This window comes from Scyliorhinus canicula, chromosome 1 (genome assembly GCF_902713615.1).
Source record: "Scyliorhinus canicula chromosome 1, sScyCan1.1, whole genome shotgun sequence".
In the NCBI taxonomy this organism is placed as follows: domain Eukaryota; kingdom Metazoa; phylum Chordata; class Chondrichthyes; order Carcharhiniformes; family Scyliorhinidae; genus Scyliorhinus; species Scyliorhinus canicula.
Genome location: NC_052146.1, coordinates 212,554,824 through 212,576,032, shown reverse-complemented (window position 1 = coordinate 212,576,032; position 21,209 = coordinate 212,554,824). Strand labels below are relative to the sequence as shown.

Below are 21,209 nucleotides of genomic sequence, written 5' to 3'. Positions count from 1 at the left end.
ATCCCTTACTCCCCCCACCACCCATCCCTTACCACTCCCCCCCCCACCACCACCCATCCCTACACTCCCCCCACCCCCCACCACCCATCCATTCCACTCTCCCCCCCCACCATCCATCCCTTACCTTCCCCCACCAACCCATCGCCTTACCTTCCCCACCACCCATCCATTATCCTCTTCCCCCAACCACCATCCTTTACCTTCCCCCACCACCCATCCCTTACCTTCCCCCCACCACCCATCCCTTACTTCCCCCACCACCCATCCCTTACCTTCCCCACCACCCATCCCTTACCTTCCCCCACCACCATCCCTTACCTTCCCCCACCACCCATCCCTTACCTTCCCCCACCACCCATCCCTTACCTTCCCCCACCACCCATCCCTTACCTTCCCCCACCACCCATCCCTTACCTTCCCCCACCACCCATCCCTTACCTTCCCCCACCACCCATCCCTTACCTTCCCCCACCACCCACCCCTTACCTTCCCCCACCACCCACCCCTTACCTTCCCCCACCACCCACCACCCATCCCTTACCTTCCCCCACCAGCCCCGCCCCCAACACATACACCCTACACCTGTACCGCCCTACAGGATACTGAGAGGCCTGGATAGAGTGGACGTGGAGAGGATGTTTCCACTTGTAGGAAAAACTAGAACCAGAGGAATTTCTTCAGCCAGAGGGTGGTGAATCTGTGGAACTCTTTGCTGCAGAAGGTTGTGGAGGCCAAATCACTGAGTGCCTTTAAGACAGAGATTGATAGGTTTATGATTAATGTTGGGATCAGGGGTTATGAGCAGAAGGAATGGAGATGAGAAAAATATCAGCCATGATCAGATAGACTGGATGGGTCGAGCGGCCTAATTCTGCTCCGATGCATTATGGTCTTAAATAGCCTCCATGGTCACACAAATCTCCGCTGTCTCTTGCCATGATATTTCTGTCATCTCATCAATGAGACCAATCTTTTACTCCCATTGACTATGTTGCCCGTAATCAGTGCATTTGAAAGTGGGGATCTTGAGTGCTTTCAAATAGCAAAATCCAGTGTTTTTTTAAATATTAAGTAACTTTTTTTTGGTCGTATGTCTTTCACTTCTAGGTTTCTGATAAACGAGTGTCCAGAAACCATGGTCTCCTGGAGGTGATTGATGGGATGTTGCGCATCAAGCCAGTAAGTAGGTTTCTGCCTAAACCGTGTAATTGGGCAACTTCTACAGTTACATTGAGTCGTTCATACCTGCAGTCCGGCTCCTCAGAAAACACATAGTCTCGTCTAATCTCAGAGGCGAAGTAGAGTTAGGCCTGGTTAGTACTGGGATGACATTCTGCATAGGAATACTAGGTGTAGTTAGGTTTATGTGATGGCTGGGCATTGCAGTACATATATGTTTAGTTGATATGGTTAATTTCATGACTTAACTTCAATGTTAGTTTCTCTGAGTTTGATTGGACCCATGTTCAGAGTGGGGAGGGATCTGTGGGGTTGTTTCTCTGGTCGGTGATATCGTGGAAACTTAGTGGCCATTTTTTAAAAAAAGACACCGTTCGTATTTGAGTATCATGGAAATTCTGACTCGGCTGAGTTTCCAATTCAGCTCCTGGTGTCCACTGAATCAAAAGTCAATGGATACGCCCTTCCTAATTCCACTAACTATCTACACCATATGGACCGCAGCGGTTCAAGGTGTTGTCTCACCACCACCTTCTCGAGGGCAATTAGGGATGGGCAATAAATGTTGGTCTTTTAATTTTCAAATGCAGGTCTCGTGCTGAAGTAAGGGACAGCATACTGGAGAAAGTGGGTTTAGCAATATGAACATCTCACCACATTGAGGTGTGTGTGTGTGTGTGTGTGTGTGTGTGTGTGTGTGTGTGTGTGTGTGTGTGTGTGTGTGTGTGTGTGTACATATTATTCTTTAATCAATATTTTGGCTTTTTCATTTTATAAACCTTAAAACTCATGAAAGTTAATTTAATAAATCATGTTGTCAGTAATTAGTGGGCTATAATATAGAACAATTCCCCATGTCAACATGGGTTTCTTCCGGGTGCTCCGGTTTCCTCCCACAATCCAAAGATGTTCAGGTTGGGTGGATAGGCCATGCTAAATTGCTCCTTGGTGTCCGAAGGTTAGGTGGGGATTCTGGGACAGAGTGGGGGATTGGACCTGGGTAGGGTATTTTGCAGGGACGGTGCTGACTCGATGGGGTGAATGGCCTCCATTTGCACTGTAGGGATTCTATGATTCTATCATGCCAATCATCCAACTCAGTAACCTATTACTGCTTCTCTCTTTTCTGTCACCCCCATATCCCTTAATATCTTTAGCCCCAAGAGTTAGATCTAACATTTGGCATCAACTGCTTTCTGTGGTAGCGAATTCCACAGGCTCACCACTCCCTGGGAGAAGAAATTTCTCCTCATCTTGGTCCTAAATGGTCTACCCCGTATTTCTAGACACTGACCTCTGGTTCTGGACACCTCCGCCGTTGTAAACATCCTTCCTGAATCTACCCTGAAGAGTGCTGTTAGAGTTTCTAGGAGATTCAGGAACTGAAAGCCCGTTTCGGTAATGGTGACCTGAACAACTATCATCAATTGTCATAAAAGTCCATCTGGTTCACTAATTTTCTTTGCCTTGCCCATGATGCCAACATCTCATGAAAGAATAAAGAAAGAAAATGTAAAGGGAGCTTCTGTACTTAATCAAAAGTAGTGGTAAACACAGTCACATAACTTGATGCCTTGCCCTCTTGCTAATGCCAAGTCTTACAGAAAGTGAGGAACATAACAGACTTAGAAAGGCTGCTGGACATGTAGCAGATGAAATTCAATGCAGTAAAGCTTGAGATGATGCATCTGAGTCAGAAGAATGAGGAGAGATAGGAGAAACTAAATGTTACAATTTTAATAAAGCTGCAAGGACAGAGACCTGGGGGTGTTTTTGCACTGTTGCAATCCCAGTTGATACAACCGGACGGGAAGATCCCAGAATGGAACCCTGGATCAAAAGACCGTAACATTTATTTTGTAATAAAACTTGGAGTAACAGAGTTACAGTACCTCTAATTAGTTTAAACAACTTTTTTTTTATTTAATTGCGAAAAATTTGGATTATGGTACAACATGCCTTTACTCCCCTCTTAGTTCAACAATTACACTCTCGTTTAAAGATTAACATGGATTACAAAGTACATCTTAAGCTATAATGGTCTCATTAACACAAAACGTATCTTTTTAGCACACAAGATGACTGTGGGAAAATACAATCTGTGCTCTGCACCCCAAGTGAATGTTGGTCCTAACCTTTTGGACAATAAGGTATAATTTAGCATGGTCAATCCACCTAACCTGCACATCTTTGGACTGATGGAGGAAACCCGCACAGACATGGGAGAATTTGCAAACTCCACGCACACAGTCACCCGAGGCTGGAATTAAACCCGGGCCCCTGGATCTGTGAGGAAGCAGTGCTAACCACTGTGCCACTGTGCTGCCCTTATAGCCTCCAATTTCTATAGTTATTTAAACTAGCGTTTCACAGGCTGTAGTAAAATCTCACAAACCTGAAAATCACTTCAGATATATTCCTGGCATCTCACCCTTCTTAGCTCGGTCTGTCTTTTTACTGAACTTCAGACGTCATGTAAACCTTCTCATTTCTCTAGTTTCCTTAACTAGCTGCTTTTCAGATCTCTGCACCTGTTTTCTTAACCATCACTCCATGGAATGGCTTTTCTTCATGCAAAGTTGAGAGAGATGTTCCCTCTCTACCCTTCTAAACCAACTGCCTCTAGCAGAGCTGTGAGAGCTGCATTCACTCTCACTACCTATTTTCAACTGCAATCAAATTAGCTAAACTAAAACTTAAAAAGCTCCTGGGGTTGCTAAACAACCACAGTTGGTATTCATTCTTAACGCGGTAGCTGTCTCTAAGCACAATAGAAACACAGTTGGAACTTAACCAACCCTGATACATTCAAACACCTTTGTCCAGCATGAGTCTAACTACAGGTTTTATTCTTCCAGGCACAGAAACATTACATTAATCTTACTTAAAACTGTACCTTATTTCTAACATTTGCCAATACGAATAGAAATCCCTCAAATCTATCTGTGTTTTCCTAACAGCACAAATCAATTGAAGGTGTTAGTAAAGTAGTGAATAAAGGAAATTAGATCCTGGCTCTGGGCTTTATAGATAGAGGCATAAAGTACCAATGCCAGGAAATTGTGCAAAACCTCAGTAAAACATTAATTCAGCCTTAGTCAAATTGCATCTAATTCTGGACACCGAACTTTAGGAAGAGTTTTGGGGAAGATACAAATGAGATCACTGGAGTGGTTCCAGTAATGTGGGTTTATAGTCACATGAATATACTGGAGAACATGGGGTTGTTCTCCTGACAGCAGAGAAGGCTAAGAGGAGATTTGGTGCAGGTGTTCAAAGGGTTTGGATAGGGTCAATAAAGGGAGTGGGGGGGATTTGGCAAGCGGCCCAGAAATCGGTTTTACTCCAGCATGAATTTATAGTCTCGCGCTGACCTACTGGAGGTCAGGGTGAGACTAATTTGCATCCTGCCAGTGGGATGCAGATGAAGGTCTGACCATGAATGCCTCATTCTCCGTGGTACCAGTGGGAAAACACGGTAGTGTGAAACACGTCTGGAACAATGTGGCATGCTGATGTCATGACTCACCAGAACAATGCTTGGGGGGTCTGCTTCCGGAGTTTGGGTTGGAGGCCGCCAGCATCCCTAGATCCTAGAACGCCACAGTAGTGGGTGCAGGGAGTATCTACAAGTGGACCATCCTGATTCAGTGTCCTAGAGAGGGTCTATCTCACAGCCTCAATGTTTCTGGAGTGCCATCTTCTTTCTCAGGAGATCCATCTTCCGGCCTTGGGAGAGCTCCCAGAGATTCATCTTCATTTTCAGAAGCTTCCCCTTCTTTCTTCAGTCGTGAGTCAGTGATATTGGTTGCAAGACTAACTTTGCGCCACCAGACCTGCCCTGCCACGGAATATGGCGCAATCCACCCGGCTGCATAATTGAGTTTGGGGCCCGGGGATTTGGAGTGTTTTCCTGCGAGGCTACACAACGGGAAACACCCCCACCACATGACATAGTCCCCAGATGGGAGAATTCTTCCCTGTGCCTTTTATTTAATGCTGTCATAGTGTTTGTCGTTGGTCTTAAAAGGCAGGAGATACTGTCTGTGAATCAGGGCCTTGAGGACTTAATTACCAAGTTCTAGCCATGAATAGACGGATGTGAGATGGGCAGATCAAGCCTATTTGTCAGCTTTGAATGCCGAGATTCAACGTTGCTTTGAGTTATTCTTAATAATTACTCTTTCTTTTGTTACTGTACCAAGAAGGTGAAAGATGTTAAACATTTTGTCACTTTTATTTCAGGTTTTTGCTTATTCCTGTAATGCTAATTTATATGGGGAGGTAGTGGTATTGTCGCTGGACTAATAATCCAGAGACCCAGAATCATGCTCTGGGGACCTGGGTTTGAATTCCGCCATGGCAGATGGTGAAATTTGAATTCAATAAAGAAATCAGCTATTGAAAGTCTAAAGATGACCATGAAACTATTGTTGCTTGTCATAAAAACCCATCTGGTTCATTAATGTCCATTAGGGAAGGAACTCTTTACCTGGTCTGGCCTACATGTGACTCCAATCCACGGCAGTATGGTTGACTCTTAAATGCCCTCGGGGATGGGCAATAAAGACTGGCCCAGCCAGCGCTGCCCACAACCCATGAACTAATAAAAAAAAAAATATATTTTTAATCTTCTGGCTCGATCAGCGAGTAATTTAAGCCGCCCCCACCCCCACAAAAAAAACCCCAGAGGTTTGAAGAAAATGTAACTCTTTCTATTCGTGTGTCTGGCCACACATATTGTGTGTGTGTGTCTCCTATCTGCCAGGCATTTAAATTTTGAAACTTGTTTACTTTAAAGAAGAATGCTCATCACGACCAAGCAATATCTTTGGCCAGACAGATTGTATGTGTGAGGACTATTAAGTAAAAGGCATTTAAATAAAAAACTACTTGTATTCTAGCCACATTTGCTACTCCGCGAGCAGGGAAGGCGAGTTTACTTCACAGAAACTTGGGGTTTGATTTTGGGAATATATTACCTTGAAGAGTGATACCCATTGTACACTATGCAGAACCTGTCAAATTTGAACAGATGCTTTTGTATCTATTCAAAGTCACTCTTGATTTATATTTTTCAAAAATATTGTGACTTATTACTAAAGCTGATTAATTAAAATATTGGTGTTACTTGGTAAAAGGAAGAATGCTTTGCTGGAATGCAGAACCACATTTTTGTTTGCGGTATTTTGCACCAGTAGAGGGCACCTGGTTCCTATTCATTCTGTTATTAAGAATCACTATTGAGGCTGGCCAAATTTTTAATTAGTTGGAAATAATGTCGAATCCACGTTGGGGAATAGAATTTTACTTTTGCTACAACAAGAACTTTCCTTTTTTGCCACATAGTGTGTGTCTAGGGAGTATAATCGGGTCCGAAGTACGCAGCCTGGCAGGACTATCATGGATGAGGTGTTGTTGTTTATCCTTTCTGGTTGTGGTCTATGGGTCAGGAAGTCGAGGATCCAGTTGCAGAGGGAGGAGCGAAGTCTTAATAGTCATGGGTGGCATGAAGGGTGGGACGGTAGTACAGTGGTTAGTTAACACTGTTGCTGCACAGCGCCAAGGACCCGGGTTCAATTCCTGGCTTGAGTCACTGTGCAGAGTCTGCACGTTCTCCCCGTGTTTGCGTGGGTTTCCTCCGGGTGCTCCGGTTTCCTCCCACTAGTCCCGAAAGACGTGCTTTTTTTTTTTGGAAATGTTTTTTATTGAGTTTTCATATTTTATATCCAACAAATTACAAATTATTAGAAAAAAAAACACGCAAAAATTAACATGTATATTTACAGGCAAGCATCTTCATAATAAGAACTGTGGCCACCCCCTTTAGCCGGCATACATATTTCACATTCCCCAATATGGGGAATCCCGTACCAGCCTCCCCGGACAGGCGCCGGAATGTGGCGACTAGGGGCTTTTCACAGTAACTTAATTGAAGCCTACTCGTGACAATAAACAATTTTCATTTTCATTTCATTTCATGGCCGAGGCACATGTTTATAGGCATTTATTTACAATTTGGTTTTGGGCCTTAGCTTGCCATCAGACTGTCTGTCGCTTGCGGCTTTGTCCTTCCTTTTTTTTGAATAATTTTTATTCAAGTTTTCAAAATCAAATTTTATCACAACAGAGAAAACCAGTAACCCCTCCCCTCGAATACAAAAACAATAAATTAACAAGAAAAATAAATAAGCATAAAACCATGAGAACAAACCCCCATAACAAACCCGTAGCCCCCCCCCCCCCCCCCCCCCCCCCCCCCCCCCCCCCCCCCCCGGCTACCTTCCCCCAATTCCCGTCCATTTCCCCCTGATTCTTGGCCACCCAACTACTCTTCCTCTTGTTCGTTGGCCACAAACAGGTCCCGGAACAATTGCATGAATGACTCCCACGTTCTGTGGAAGCTGTCATCTGACCCTCGGATGGCGAATTTGATTTTCTCCATTTGGAGAGATTCCGAGAGGTCGGACAGCCAGTCTGCAGCTCTGGGTGGTGCTGCTGACCACCAGCCAAACAGGATTCTACGGCAGGCGATCAGGGAGGCAAAGGCAAGGAAAGATGTGCTTCTTAGGTGAATTGGACATTCTGAATTCTCCCTCAGTGTACCCGAACAGGCGCCATAGTGTGTAGACTAGGGAATTTTCACAGTAACTTCATTGCAGTGTTAATGTAAGCCTATTTGTGACACTAATAAAGATTATTATTATTATTTAGTTGTCAGTCTGCTTTACTTTGGCAATATTGACAAATATAGTAGATGCCAATACATGTCTCTATGTTGAGATGCTCTGCAGGAATCTACTGTCTCTACAATATTTTTGGTGAGAGCCAGGTGGTGTATGCTTCCATGTATGCTTGATACATTCCAAATGCCTGAAGGGGGTGTCCACTTTGTTAAAGTGATTTGTTATGGTTGCAGTTGCAGAATGAATTTTCCAAAACATTAATAAAAAACAAAGTCACAGACGCCAGTGTAGTGCAAAACAGAACTTGGCTTACTCAGCAACTGGAAACCAATACACAATTCAAAAAGGATGGAATTATGCCAATGGAATTATGGCATCTGATTCCAAAATACTAATAACAATGGCCTTCAGTGCACTTGGCTTTTATTTTATTTGTCCATGGGATGTGAGCATCTCTGGCTTGGCCAGCATTTGTTGCCCATCCCTAACTGCCCTTGAGAATATGGTGGGAGCCATTGCCTTAAGTCACTACAATCCATGTGGTGGAGGTACAGCCACAGTGCTGTTGGGAAGTTTCAGCATTTTGATCAGCAACAGTGAAGGAATGGCCATGTGGTTCCAGACCTGCAGAGGGACTTGCAGGTGGTGGTGTTCCCATCCATCTGCTGCCCTTGTTCTTCTCGGTGGTAGAGATTGTGGGTTTGTAAGGCAAATGCTTTCACAAAGAAGGAGCCTTGATGAGTTGCTGCAGTGCATCTTGTAAATGGTAAATACTGCTGCCACTGTGCGGTGTTGGTGGAGGAGGTGAGTGTCTAAGGTGATGAATGGGATGCTGATCAAGAAAACTGCTTTGTCCTGGATGGTGACAAGCTCCTTGGGAGCCGCATTCATCCAGACGAGGGGAGAGTGTTCCATCACACTACTGACTTGGGCTTTGTAGACGGTGGATAGATTTTGGGGAGTCAGGTGGTGAGTTACTCTGCAAGATTCCTAGCTTTTGACCTGCTCTTATAGTCATGGTATTTATATGACTAGTCCAGTTCTGTTTCTGTCAATGGTAACCCCCAGGATCTTTATAGTGAGGGGATTCAATTTTGGTAATACCATTGAGTATCAGGGGAAGATGGTTAAATTCTCTTTTGTTACTGTAATCATTACCTTGAGTTAGACCTATTTTGCTATTACTACAAGTTTTGCTATATTTTTGAGAAGTTGATGCGGTATTATACTTTAAATGAAAGAATTCTTAAAAATTGAATGTCACCCAATTGGTTTTAATAATTCCACTCCTTGAGATTCTAAAAAGCAACTTACTTCAATTTTAATCTCTTTACCAAAAAAACACCAATGGCTATTCATAGAACCATAGAATTCCTGCAGTGCAGAAGAAGGCCATTTGGCCCATTGAGACTGCACCGGCACTCCAAAAGAGCACCCTACCCAGGGCCATTCCCCCACCTTATCCCCGTAACCCACAACCCCACCTAACCTGCACATCTTTGAACACTAAGGGACAATTTAGCATGGTCAGTCCATCTAACCTGCACATCTTTGGACTGTGGGAGGAACTGGGGCACCCGGAGGAAAACCACGCAGACAGGGGGAGAACGTGCAAATTCCACGCGGTCACCCATGGCTGGAATTGAACCCGGGTCCCTGGCGCTGTGAGGCAGCAGTGCCACCGTGCTTCCCCTATTGTCAAGGCAAATGGTTCCTTTTCTCATGGAAAATTGTTGAATATCAGAATGCATTTCTCGAAATTAAACATAAACCCCAGCAACTGAACTGAAATCAGAAATAAAAAGCAAAAATGCGTGACATACTCAGCAAGTCAGACAGCATCAGTGGAGAGAGAAACTGTTTCAGGCTGGTGGCCTTTCATCAGAACTGAAAAAAAGTTGATTTAACATTAAAAAGCAACAACGTGTACTTGTAGAGCACAGTTTGCATCAGTTGTTGGTCATCTCTCTCTTTTTCTTTGTTCCAGTTACACATTAATCCATGCTTCTATAGACCCTCAAGTGGAGACCAGCTTCTGCCCCTGGAGAAAGATAAATGGCATTTGTTGAATCCAGGAGACTCTTTTTCTTTGCTGCCAGACAAATATATATATAAGGTCATCTCCTCCAGTTTTGACCAGACATTAAGGTGACTTGTCTGTTTAATTCACAAAGAAACAAACATTAATCACATCTATGTGATGTGGATACATTCAACATTAGTAGGGTGATGTTTTCATAAAGATGTAACCTTTCTAAAGTTTGACTTCACATTCCAACATGATAAAAATTTAGAAAGTAAATTTTGATGAACATGTAACTATCATTATCTAAATCTTGTAACTCATGTTGATTGGTTTGAACCTTAAGCTACTTTTGTATGATAATTGATTAATTATCAGTTATCTTTGCAATTGCCAATTTCACACATGAATCTTAGTGATAAATCTATGGATAATTCTGCTGTAAACCTGCTCCATTTTCCATGTGAATGCAAGATATGCAGCTGCGAAAATTTATTGGGAAAATTTAGTCAGTTATTTCATTCTATAATTCTGCTTGTGTTCCTATGTGTCAACGTTTAAGATGTTCCATCTCAGGTGGGGGATAAGCAATGCAGTAAGTTACAGTTTGTTCTCTCAGCAAAGTATGATTCTTAACACTTCTTTTCAAGCCCAGAAATTTTCCTTCCCTTAAGCCTCTTTGCACCCTTCAGCTTTTTCCTCATCCTGCATCTACTGTTCCTAAGAGTTTGTGAAATTTATGTTTTAAGTAAAATTTGTGGAATATTGGGTTACTGCAAAACCACACTAATTTGAAGAAGTTATACATCAAGTAACACATTCAAAGAACCCACTTTAAGGAAATTAACAGATATTTGTAGACTTATAAATCATATTTATTATACTCCTTAAACACAAATTATTTGTAAATTTATAAAAATTATTTTCACATGGGCTTCATCAGTCCTTAGTACTTTGCAGTCAGGGTTTGTTTTGTTGGAGCATTTAAATGGTTGTGCCAATTTGAACAGAACCATGAAAGGGAAGTTAATTTCATATGAAATTTGCTAACATAAAACAGGAATTTTATTAACGGGCAGAAGATTTATTGTTAATATTTAGTCGAGATAATGAAAGTGTATGTTACCTTTATAATTACTGCCTTGCAGAAACAGTGATCTGTCGAGTTTTGAGGACATCACCGATGAGCAGCCTAATTCTCAAGGAAATTTGCATGTGAGTAAAGGGCATGTCAACAAAGGTCCTGATATACCTCAAGGTTACACAGAAAAGCCCACTACATCATCTGGGGCTTTGACAACAGATGACGATTCCCACCAGCAACCCAGCGCAATTGAACAGAATAACATTTTGGAGAAAATGGTAAGGATTTGCATAATTAGCCAACTCTCTATCTAAAGTTTTAAACCAATTCAAACCTTTTAACCCCAGTCTAACACTCTGCTTGTTGAGTAAGGGCCTGTTCGACAACCTGGAATCTTCTGGGATTCAGACTAAGGCTTTTAGAGTTGGGACTGCTGTGGGTTTTGACTTGACCTGCAGGATAATTTGTTGTAAAATTGTGTCCAAAACGAGTTGATGTAGACTCATCTATCTTATTTGGCCCTGTCACAATTGGCCATAGCTCCCAGAGCAGAGAGAAGATGGACTGAGTTCAGAAATCTTCATCCTGATTGCTATCTATTGATTTTCTGCTGTGATGAGTATATGTGTGGATGGGATTGACTGAAAGCGAGATTGGCTCCATGTTTCAATTACTGATGCTGGGCTTGCACAAAAGAAACAGCTGCTTAGGTGAAATGCATCAATTTCTTTTACAAGTTCTCACTAAATGGTTCTGTTTGTATTTTATTGAATTGTTAGTTAATCTTACTCTAATAACTTGGTTACTGGAGAGCTTTGTTCAAAGTGACTATCACTTTGCTTTAGTCTAATAACATTCTCTTGTACTCCTAAATTATGAATATTGTTAGTCTCAGATATTTCTTGACCAAAAAAACATATTCGCATGTTGTATAGGATATTTATTTCCCATAGTTTCTCGGTTAGTTTTGGAATGCTGTAACAAAGAGCACAGATACTGTACCTCTTCAGTAAACCTTGGAGGTTATGGTTGTTTTGTAAGAATATTTGCAAATGAGATTTATTTCAATGCAGAGATCACCATAAGACATAGGAGCAGAATTAGGCCACTTGGCCCATCGAGTCTGCTCCACCATTCAATCAGGGCTGATATTTTCTCATCCCCATTCTCCTGCCTTCTCCCCATAACCCCGTATTAATCAAGAACCTATCTATCTCTGTCTTAAAGACACTCAGTGAATTGGTCTCCACAGTCTTCTGCGGCAAAGAGTTCCACAGATTCACCACCCTCTGGCTGAAGGAATTACTCCTCATCTCTCTTTTAAAGGATCATACCTTTAGTCTGAGATGGTGTCCTCTGGTTCTAGTTTTTCCTACAAGTGGAAACATCCTCTCCACGTCCACTCTATCCAGGCCTCGCAGTATCTTGTAAGTTTCAATAAGATCCCCTCTCATCCTTCTAAACTCCACCGAGTACACACCTAGAGTCCTCAAACGTTTCTCATACGACAAGTTCTTCATTCCAGGGATCATTCTTGTGAACCTCCTCTGGACCCTTTCCAAGGCCAGCGCATCCTTCCTTAGATATGGAGCCCAGAACTGCTCACAATACTCCAAATGAGGTCTGACCAGAGCCTTATACAGCCTCAGAAGTACATCCTTGGTCTTGTATTCTAGCCCTCTTGACATGAATGCTAATATTCCATTTGCTTTCTTAACTGCTGACTGAACCTGCACATTAACCTTAAGAGAATCGTGAACAAGGACTCCCAAGTCCTTTTGTGCTTCTGCTTTCCGAAGCATTTCCCCATTTAGAAAATAGTCTATGCCTAAATTCCTCCTTCCAAAGTGCATAACCTCACACTTTTCCACATTGTATTTCATTTGCCACTTCATTGGCCGCTCTCCTAGCTTGTCCAAGTCCTTCTGCAGCCCCCTTGCTTCCTCAATACTACCTGTCCCTCTACAGATCTTTGTATCATCTGCAAACTTAGCAACATTGCCTTCAGTACCTTCTTCCAGATCATTAATGTATATTTTTAAAAGTTGAGGTCCCAGCACAGACCCCCGAGGCACACCATAGTCACCAGCTGCCATCCTGAAAAAGACCCCTTTATCCCCACTCTCTGCCTTCTACAAGTCAGCCAATCCTCTATCCATGCCAGGATCTTACCCTGAACACCATGAGCTCTTAACTTATTTAACAGTCTCCTACACGGCACCTTAGCAAAGGCCTTCTGGAAATTAAATAAATCACGTCGACTGGTTCTCCTTTGTCTAACTTGCTTGTTACCTCCTCAAAGAAGTCTAACACATTCCTCCTATAATGTTGATTCGAGAACTACACACTATACTCTAGTTGTGGCCTAACCGAAGTTTTATACAGTTCCAGCTTAACCTCCCTGCTCTTGAACTCTATGTCTCGGCTGATAAAGGCAAGTATACCATGTGCCTTCTTAACCACTTTATCCACTTGCCTTTAAGGGATCGGGGAACATGCACACTAAGTCCTACATGAAAACAGTCCGAGCAAACACCCTCCAGACCAGGCAACATCCTGGTAAACCTCCTTTGCCTTCTGATCCTCGGTGCTTACCAACGTTCTGCCATTTATCATGGATTCCCTTGCCTTGTTTGTCCTGCCCAAGTGCATCACCTCGCTTATCTGGATTGAATTCTATTTGCCACTGATCAGTCCATCTAACCAGCCCATCTACATTCTTCTGTAATCTAAGGCTATCCTGCTCACTATTTACCATCCCACCAATTTTTGTATAATTCGCAAACTTGCTATCAACCCTCCTATATTCATATCTAAATCATTTGTATAAACCAGAAGCGGCAAGGGCCCCAACACTGATCTCTGTGGGACCCCATTGGACACCGGTTTCCGGTCAGGAAAACACTCCTTGACCATCAACCCCTGCATCTTACCACTCGGCCAATTCTGGATCCAATTTGTCAAATTTCCTTGGATCCCATGAGCTCTTAGCTTCGCTATCAGTCTCCCATGTGGGACCTTATCAAAAGCATTGCTGAAGTCCAAGTAGACTACGTCAAATGCATTGCCCTCATCTATATGTCTGATCACTTACTTGAAGAATTTAGCTATGTTGATCAGACATGATCTCCCCTGAATGAAACCATGCTGACTGTTCTTGATTAACCTCTGCCTCTCCAAATGCAGATTAATTCTGTCTCTCTGAATATCTTTTAGTAGTTTCTCCACCACTGCAGTTGGACTGACTGGCCTCTAGTTTCCTGCTTTATCCCTTCCCTTCTTGAATAATGGGACCACATTGGCTACCTTCCAGTCCTCCAGCAGCTCTCCAGTGTCCAGAGAGGAATTTTATTCCAGTACCCAAGCTATTTCTGCCTTGCCTCACTCAATAGCCTGGGAAACATTTCATCCAGCCCTGGGGATTTATCAAGAGTGTGGAAAACAACAATATCATTTACACTTTTGGTTTTGGAAGACATTCTGTGGTCTAGTTGTCCCTCCCTACTTTGGAACAGCAGATGCTCCCCACTCATGTAGTTAGGATCTTTGTGTTAACCCTATGCCATTCTGAATTTGCTTCCTGATTTTTCAATATGAACATTTTCAGTGATGTGATGAATATAGGAAATTCAGATATATTGTATGATATGTAGTTTTTGCAGTAAGTGTTAAAAGCCTAGGATAGTTTGTGACTACTGTAGTCATGTTTTTAAAAATCCTGGGTTGAAAGACGGCCAGCTTTTTAGAGACACAGGTACAGTTAAATCATCATATAAATTGCGCTAATGGAATTTTGTTTATATAAATGAGGTTCCCTGGGGAGCAGATAATTAGAGACATTTTTGGTTTTAGTAAGATGATGCAGTTAATGGCAGAAACCGAGGCTGAAGCAGTCAGATGTTGAGTTTTCAGTTTTGAAATTCAGTTTTAGATTGGGATCTGGACAAACATGCAGCTTCCCTGAAAACAGCGACTTTTGATCTGTCTGTGAACAGGAGCAGTTTCTCTCAAAACAGTGGGTTAAAGATTTGTCTGTGAACAGGACATGAGCAGTTTCTCAAAGGCTGGCAGGTTGAACAGTAGTTTGAGACCTGCAGGTTGGTTCCTGAAGGATATTAATGGGGTAGGCAGTCAGGGGGTCTTGCGGTGCCCAACCTGTTATATTACTACTGGGTGGCGAGCATTAAAAAGATGCAGGGGTGGTATGGAAGGACGGAGTAGATGTGGGGGCAGATGGAGAGGGAGTACTGTAAAGGCACCGATTTGAGAGCATTGGTCATAGCTTCCCTCCCATTTTCCCCAATGAAATGGACTGCCAATCTGGTGGTGGTGGCTACCTTGAAAATATGGGGACTTTCTCAAAGCAGTTTATCCAAGACATCTGTAATTAAGCAAGTGCTCCTGGGTCTGTTAACTGTATTTAAAAGTGGATTTTGATCTGAGACGGTATTGTTTGTGTGTAGATAAAGATAGCAAAGAACAAACCATACAGCACTGGAACAGGCCCTTCAGCCCTCCAAGACTGTACCAGTCATGATACCAACCTTTGCCAAAACCCTCAGCACTTCCTTGTGCCGTATCCCTCTATACCCATCCTATCCATGTGTTTGTCAAGAAGCCTTTTGAACGCAGTTAATGTATCTGCTTCCACAACCTTCCCAGGCAATGCAGTCCAGGCACTCACCACCAGCTGCTTAAACAAAACTGCCTCGCACATCTCCTCTAAGCCCCACGGGCCTTAAACCTATGCCCCCTGATGACTAACTCCTCCGCCCTGGGAAAGAGTGCCTGTTCATCCACTCTATCTCTATCCATGCCCCTCATAATCTTGTAGACTTCTATCAGGTCACCCCTCAACCTCCGTCTTTCTAATGAAAACTGTCCGAGTCTATTCAGCCTCTCCACATAGCTAACACCATCCAGACCAGGCAACATCCTGGTAAGCTTCCTCTGCACCCTCTCCAAAGCCTTTACATCCTTCTGGTAGTGTGGCGACATGAATTATGCGCAGTATTCCAATTGCGGCAGTACCAAGGTTCTATACAACTGTAGCATGACTTGCCAGTTTTTATACTCTATGCCCCATCCAATGAAGGCAAGTATTCCGTATGCTTTCTTGAGTACCTTGTCCACTTGTGTTGCCACCTTCAAAGATCTGAGGGCATCATGCCCAGATCTCTCTGACTTTCTATATTCTTAAGAGCTTTGCCATTTATGGCATATTTCCCCTCTATGTTAGACCAACCAAAATGCATTACCTCACATTTGTCCGGATTAAACTCTATTTGCCATTTCTCTGCCCAAGTCTCAACGTATCTTCTGACAATCCTCAACACTATCTGCCACTCCACCAACCGTGGTGTCATCCGCAATCAGGCCGGCTACATTTTCCTTCAAATCATTTACGAACGCTACAAACAATAGAGGCTCCAGCACAGATCCCTGTGGAACACCACTAGTCACAACAATCCATTCAGAAAAACGCCCTTCAACTGTTACCCTTTGCCTTCTCTGACCGAGCCAGTTCTTTATCCATCTTGCCACCTCACCTCTGATCCCGTGTGACCTCACCTTTTGTACCAGTCTGCCATGAGGCACCTTGTCAAAAGCTTTACTGAGTCCATGTAAACAAAATCCACCGCCCTCATCAATCATCTTTGTCACTTCCTCAAAAACCTCGATTAAGTTAGTGAGGCACAATCTCCCCTTCACAAAACCATGCTGTCTATCGCTGTTGAGTCCATTTGTTTCCAAATGGGTATAAATCCTGTCCCTGAGAATTCTCTCCATTAATTTACCTGCTACTGACATGAGGCTCACCAGCCTATAGTTTCCAGAATTATCCCTGCTACCTTTCTTAAACAGTGGTACCACATTAGCTATTCTCCAGTCCTCTGGGATCTTACCTGTAGCCAATGAGGATACAATGATGTCAGTCAAGGCCCCAGCAATTTCCTCCCTTGCTTCCCTCAGTATTCTGGGGTAAATCCCATCTGGCCCAGGAGACTTACCTACCTTAATATCTTTTAAACGACCCAAGTATCCTTCCCTCACAGTCTTGAAAATTAAATAAAATATTGGGGTACCTTGGGCAACTGTTGGTGTCTGGTCCGGGATCATAATAGCAATAACTAAAGTGTGTTGCGAAAGTTGGATTGAGCACATCATTCTCAAATGTACTGTTTGTTTTTAATTTTTTGTGAAACAACCAAAAGTATTCATAAGATATTGATTTAAGGTTTTTGGAATTGAAAGAACTGATTGATAGCTCTCTAGTTGTGTTGCAAAAATGCATTTTTTTTACTGCATTTACTTCTAGGCTTGATAGCTTAATAATTGTCAAGTTTTTGATATATTTTATTGTTAAATAATCAAAGAGTCTTTTCTAATGAGTTTTGAAAATAAAACATTCTGGACACTGTGTGTATCAGTAACGTCATCAAGTGAGCTGCAGCACCATACAGGCTGACCAACTCATCTCGGATGAGGAGGTACTCCATTAGTATCAGTACTTTCAGGGCAATTGATAGGTCTTATGTCTTGACTGTTATGCAATAACTTTGTAAATATCAATTGAGGATGGATTGAGTATTGTTGTGATACCCTCATCTTGTACTTCCACTTAAGGTAAAACATTAAAATGGATTGTGATGCAGTCTAACATGTCTTCTGCTAACCAAGCCGATTTCATATTCTTTTAGTCAAAGAATGAGCTACTGAAGAGCAATCATGCACCACTGAACTCTGTGCAGAGGAAAAGAACCTTGCCAGCTTGGATGCTGCAAGTTATGACCGAAATGCAAACTCCTTCGCCTACAGTCAGTAAGAAAGGTAGGACTGCAGACTACTAAAGATATTCCTTGCATTAACAGCAAATAAGCTTGATTCAATTCCCTCTTGATGTGAGACTTTTTCTTAATACTTTTCTGCCTAGTTGTACAGGGTTGCTGTGCAATTGTGCACCTTCTTTGCGCCCTGCAGATCTGAACTTGGTTTGTACAACATTTTTATGTTGTCATGTTGATAATGTGTTATTGTCAATGCTGTTTCTTCAAGAAAAGTAACACCATTGTGCAAACTTGCCGTAGGTTCTGCAATAACATTTTTTTAAAAGACATATTCGGAAAGCTTTATGAGGATCACTGTTACAAAACGTAAACTTTGCTAGAAGGGTCAACTGTCATCCTCCTTCATCACTTGGATATAATATTAGAATGAGGCTTCCTTTGTCTTCTCAGAGGTTCCGTGACACTATTGAAAGAAAAGCAGGGACCTACTCCCATTTTGTAAGCTAAACGTTACCCCTAAATTTGCAATGACAGTTTATCCTGTTGTTGCTTGAGGAACTTGTGGAAAAATGAGCAGTTGTGTTTCCTCACTTTATGATGGTAATTGCACTTCAAAGTGCCTCATTAGTTTAAAAAAAAATTTAGAGTACCCAATTAATTTTTGCCAATTAAGGGGCAATTTAGCGTGGCCAATCCACCTACCCTGCACATCTTTGGGTTGTGGGGGCAAAACCCACGCACACATGGAGAGAATGTGCAAACTCCACACGGACAGTGACCCAGAACCGGGATCCAACCTGGGACCTTGGCGCCGTGAGGCAGCAATGCTAACCACTGTGCCACAGTGCTGCCCTAAGTGCTTCATTAGTTGATTAAAACATTTTTCACGTAATGCTGCTTTTATCTACTCATTTATTGAAGCCACGTGATGACTTTCTCAATGGGTGAAGTTGTAATTGCCCTTTGATGTCAGATAAAGTCTGGAATTGCCTGCTTGTTATAGGCCATCTATACAACTTGCACTACAGTCCCATGTTTTGCATGCTGTATTTATTCTTGTGATGTGAGTGGCTTTATGTTTATGGCCTATCCTTCTTCGCTCCTGTGCAGTTGGTGATGTTTGTAGGTTGTCTTCTTGAACTGTGGTATTTTTTATTAGGTAACCTAATGAGACCGCTGCAACAAGAATAATTTACATTTATATAGTGTCGTTAACATAACTAAGTACCCTAAAGTGCTTTTTTTAAACCACAATTTGACAACAATATTAAGACAGGTGTTTGTTAATGGAGGAGAAATAGAAAGTAGGATAGGTTTACTGAGAGAATTCCAGATCTTGGGGCCTAGGCAAAGGCATGGCTGCCAATAATGGAACAATTAAAATTGGGATGCTCAAGAGGCCGGAGGTAGAGGAGCGCTGATATCTTGGAGATTTGTGGAGCTAGAAGAGGCGCTGGTGCAGTGGTAATGTAATTGGACCAGTAATCTAGTGACCCAGTCTCATACTCTGGGAATGTGGGTTCAAATTTCACCATGGCAACTGGTGGAATTTATATATGGGTGGCACAGTGGTTAGCACTGCTGCCACATAGCACCAGGGACCTGGGTTCGATTCGAGCCTTGTGTGACTATGTAGCTTTAGCACATTCGCCTTGCATTTGCGTGGGTTTCTTCCCATGATCCAAAGATGTGCAGGTTAGGTGGGGTTATAGGGATCGGGTAGGGGAGTGGGCCTAGGTAAGGTGCTCTTTCAGACCCGGTGTGGTGAATGGCCTCCTTCTGAACTGAATGGATCCTATAGAAGGGATTACTGGGGAGAGGGGTGAGAATAAGAATCCGAATTCTTTTTTAAAAGTAAGGTATTCTTTAACCAGGACCAGTCCAGATCAGTGAGCACAGGGATGTAGCGTGAATGGAACAAGTTAGGATGTGGGCAGCATAATTGTGGATGACTAATAGTCCACTATGGGGAGCAATGATATGGATGAAGGTTTCAGTGACAGATTAGCTGAGGCAGGACTGAAGTTGGGTGATGAGGAATTGAAAATAGATGGTTTTAGTGATGGCACAAATATGTGTTTGGAAGTTCATTTTGTAGTCAGATATGACATTAAGATTACTTCAGCTTCAGACAGTGGTATGGGGGAGGGTTGAAATCGATGACTAGTTACTGGACTTTGTAGCAAGGACAATGGTATTCTCAGTAATAATTCATTTATGGTAATTTCTGCTCATCCAGTTCTATAAACATTTTTCATTATTTTAACTGTACCATATTGAATAAATTCCACGTCACTGTTCTTCCTTGTCGTTTTTGCAGTGATTTTGTTGATTAAAATAAACTTCAACCACTATGTTTGGGAAAGCATCCCAGCAGAATGTTTTGACAACCCATGGCTTTCAATCCGAAATGCTGCTGCTGCATTTTACATTATTTTCTTGTTTATTTTTGTTGCTTGTAAAATAAAATAATCTGTTGAATCTTCAACAGCTTCTTTAGATACTTGCAATAAATGGAGCCAATAAAAATAAAGCATTGAGCAACTAAAAATCCTCGAAAGGAATTTTGTTACTATTATGCTTGGAATTTATCATCAGTTGTATTTCTTAAGCCAGAACTCCCTACTTACATTTGGAGCATGATCATCTGCAGCTACACTTCCTGAGTGTGCATCTATCCAGAAAGTAGGTTGGGAAGTTCCAAGGATGAAATCTTATCCTGTCTCTTCCCTGTGGCCTTCACTCGCAGACACTGTGATCACTTCAAACTCTGTCTTCTGTGCAGAACAATTTAAATCATCCTAAAAATACTTAATAAGCTAGAGTTACTGGAGTACATACATCTGGTGAGCTGTGACTTGCCCATTGAAACCACAGCACAATTTCTGTGCATCTTTTCGGAATCTAGAACTGCAGTTTTAATATTGCATTCAGATTATGATTTTTTTTAAAAATCAAGATTGCAACCCTCTTTTTTTAAATCATAAATTCAGATATTTTCCTTCATCCACACTGGTGGGGTTGCTGGGGTGCAGGCATCACAATTCTTACTGACGTACATTCTTTCGGCAGTACAGAATGTGACTATTGCTGATAATAGAGACATGGGGCTGGATTCTCTGTTGCTGAGGCTAAGTGCCGACGCCAACGGAGGATCCGTGGTGTTTCCCGACAGGAAAATCAGCACAAAACTCAAACCGATTCCGCTACCGGTGAGGGGCTAGCACTGGCGCCGCGTGAATCACGTGCGGAAAACGGTTGGGGAATTGCCAGGTCCATGCTGCAGATGTGCAGGACTGACAACCTGCAGCAGCGCGTACGCCTATACCCCCCACACATACACACCGATCGCGCCGGAAAAGTTGGCGCCAGTTGTGCTGGATCATGTACCGTCCACCCCGACTTCACAGCCCACCTCCTGGCAGAGGAAGGGATCGCGGCCAAGAGTG

General features: G+C 42.6%; 1 protein-coding gene across 2 annotated transcripts in view; it reads left to right on the top strand.

Annotated features, from left to right (window-relative positions):
- Positions 1 to 1,069: 1,069 nt before the first annotated feature.
- aplf (aprataxin and PNKP like factor) overlaps positions 1,070 to 21,209 on the top strand; it is a 58,567-nt gene continuing 38,427 nt past the window's right edge. The window contains exons 1-4 of one of the 2 annotated variants that reach the window (XM_038807085.1): positions 1,070 to 1,179; positions 9,853 to 10,013; positions 11,037 to 11,250; positions 17,674 to 17,803. In XM_038807085.1, the coding sequence (XP_038663013.1) occupies positions 1,162 to 1,179; positions 9,853 to 10,013; positions 11,037 to 11,250; positions 17,674 to 17,803 (523 nt within the window). In that variant the 5' untranslated portion in view covers positions 1,070 to 1,161. The remainder of the gene's footprint in view (positions 1,180 to 9,852; positions 10,014 to 11,036; positions 11,251 to 17,673; positions 17,804 to 21,209) is intronic. The other variant, XM_038807096.1, reaches the window with a different exon arrangement.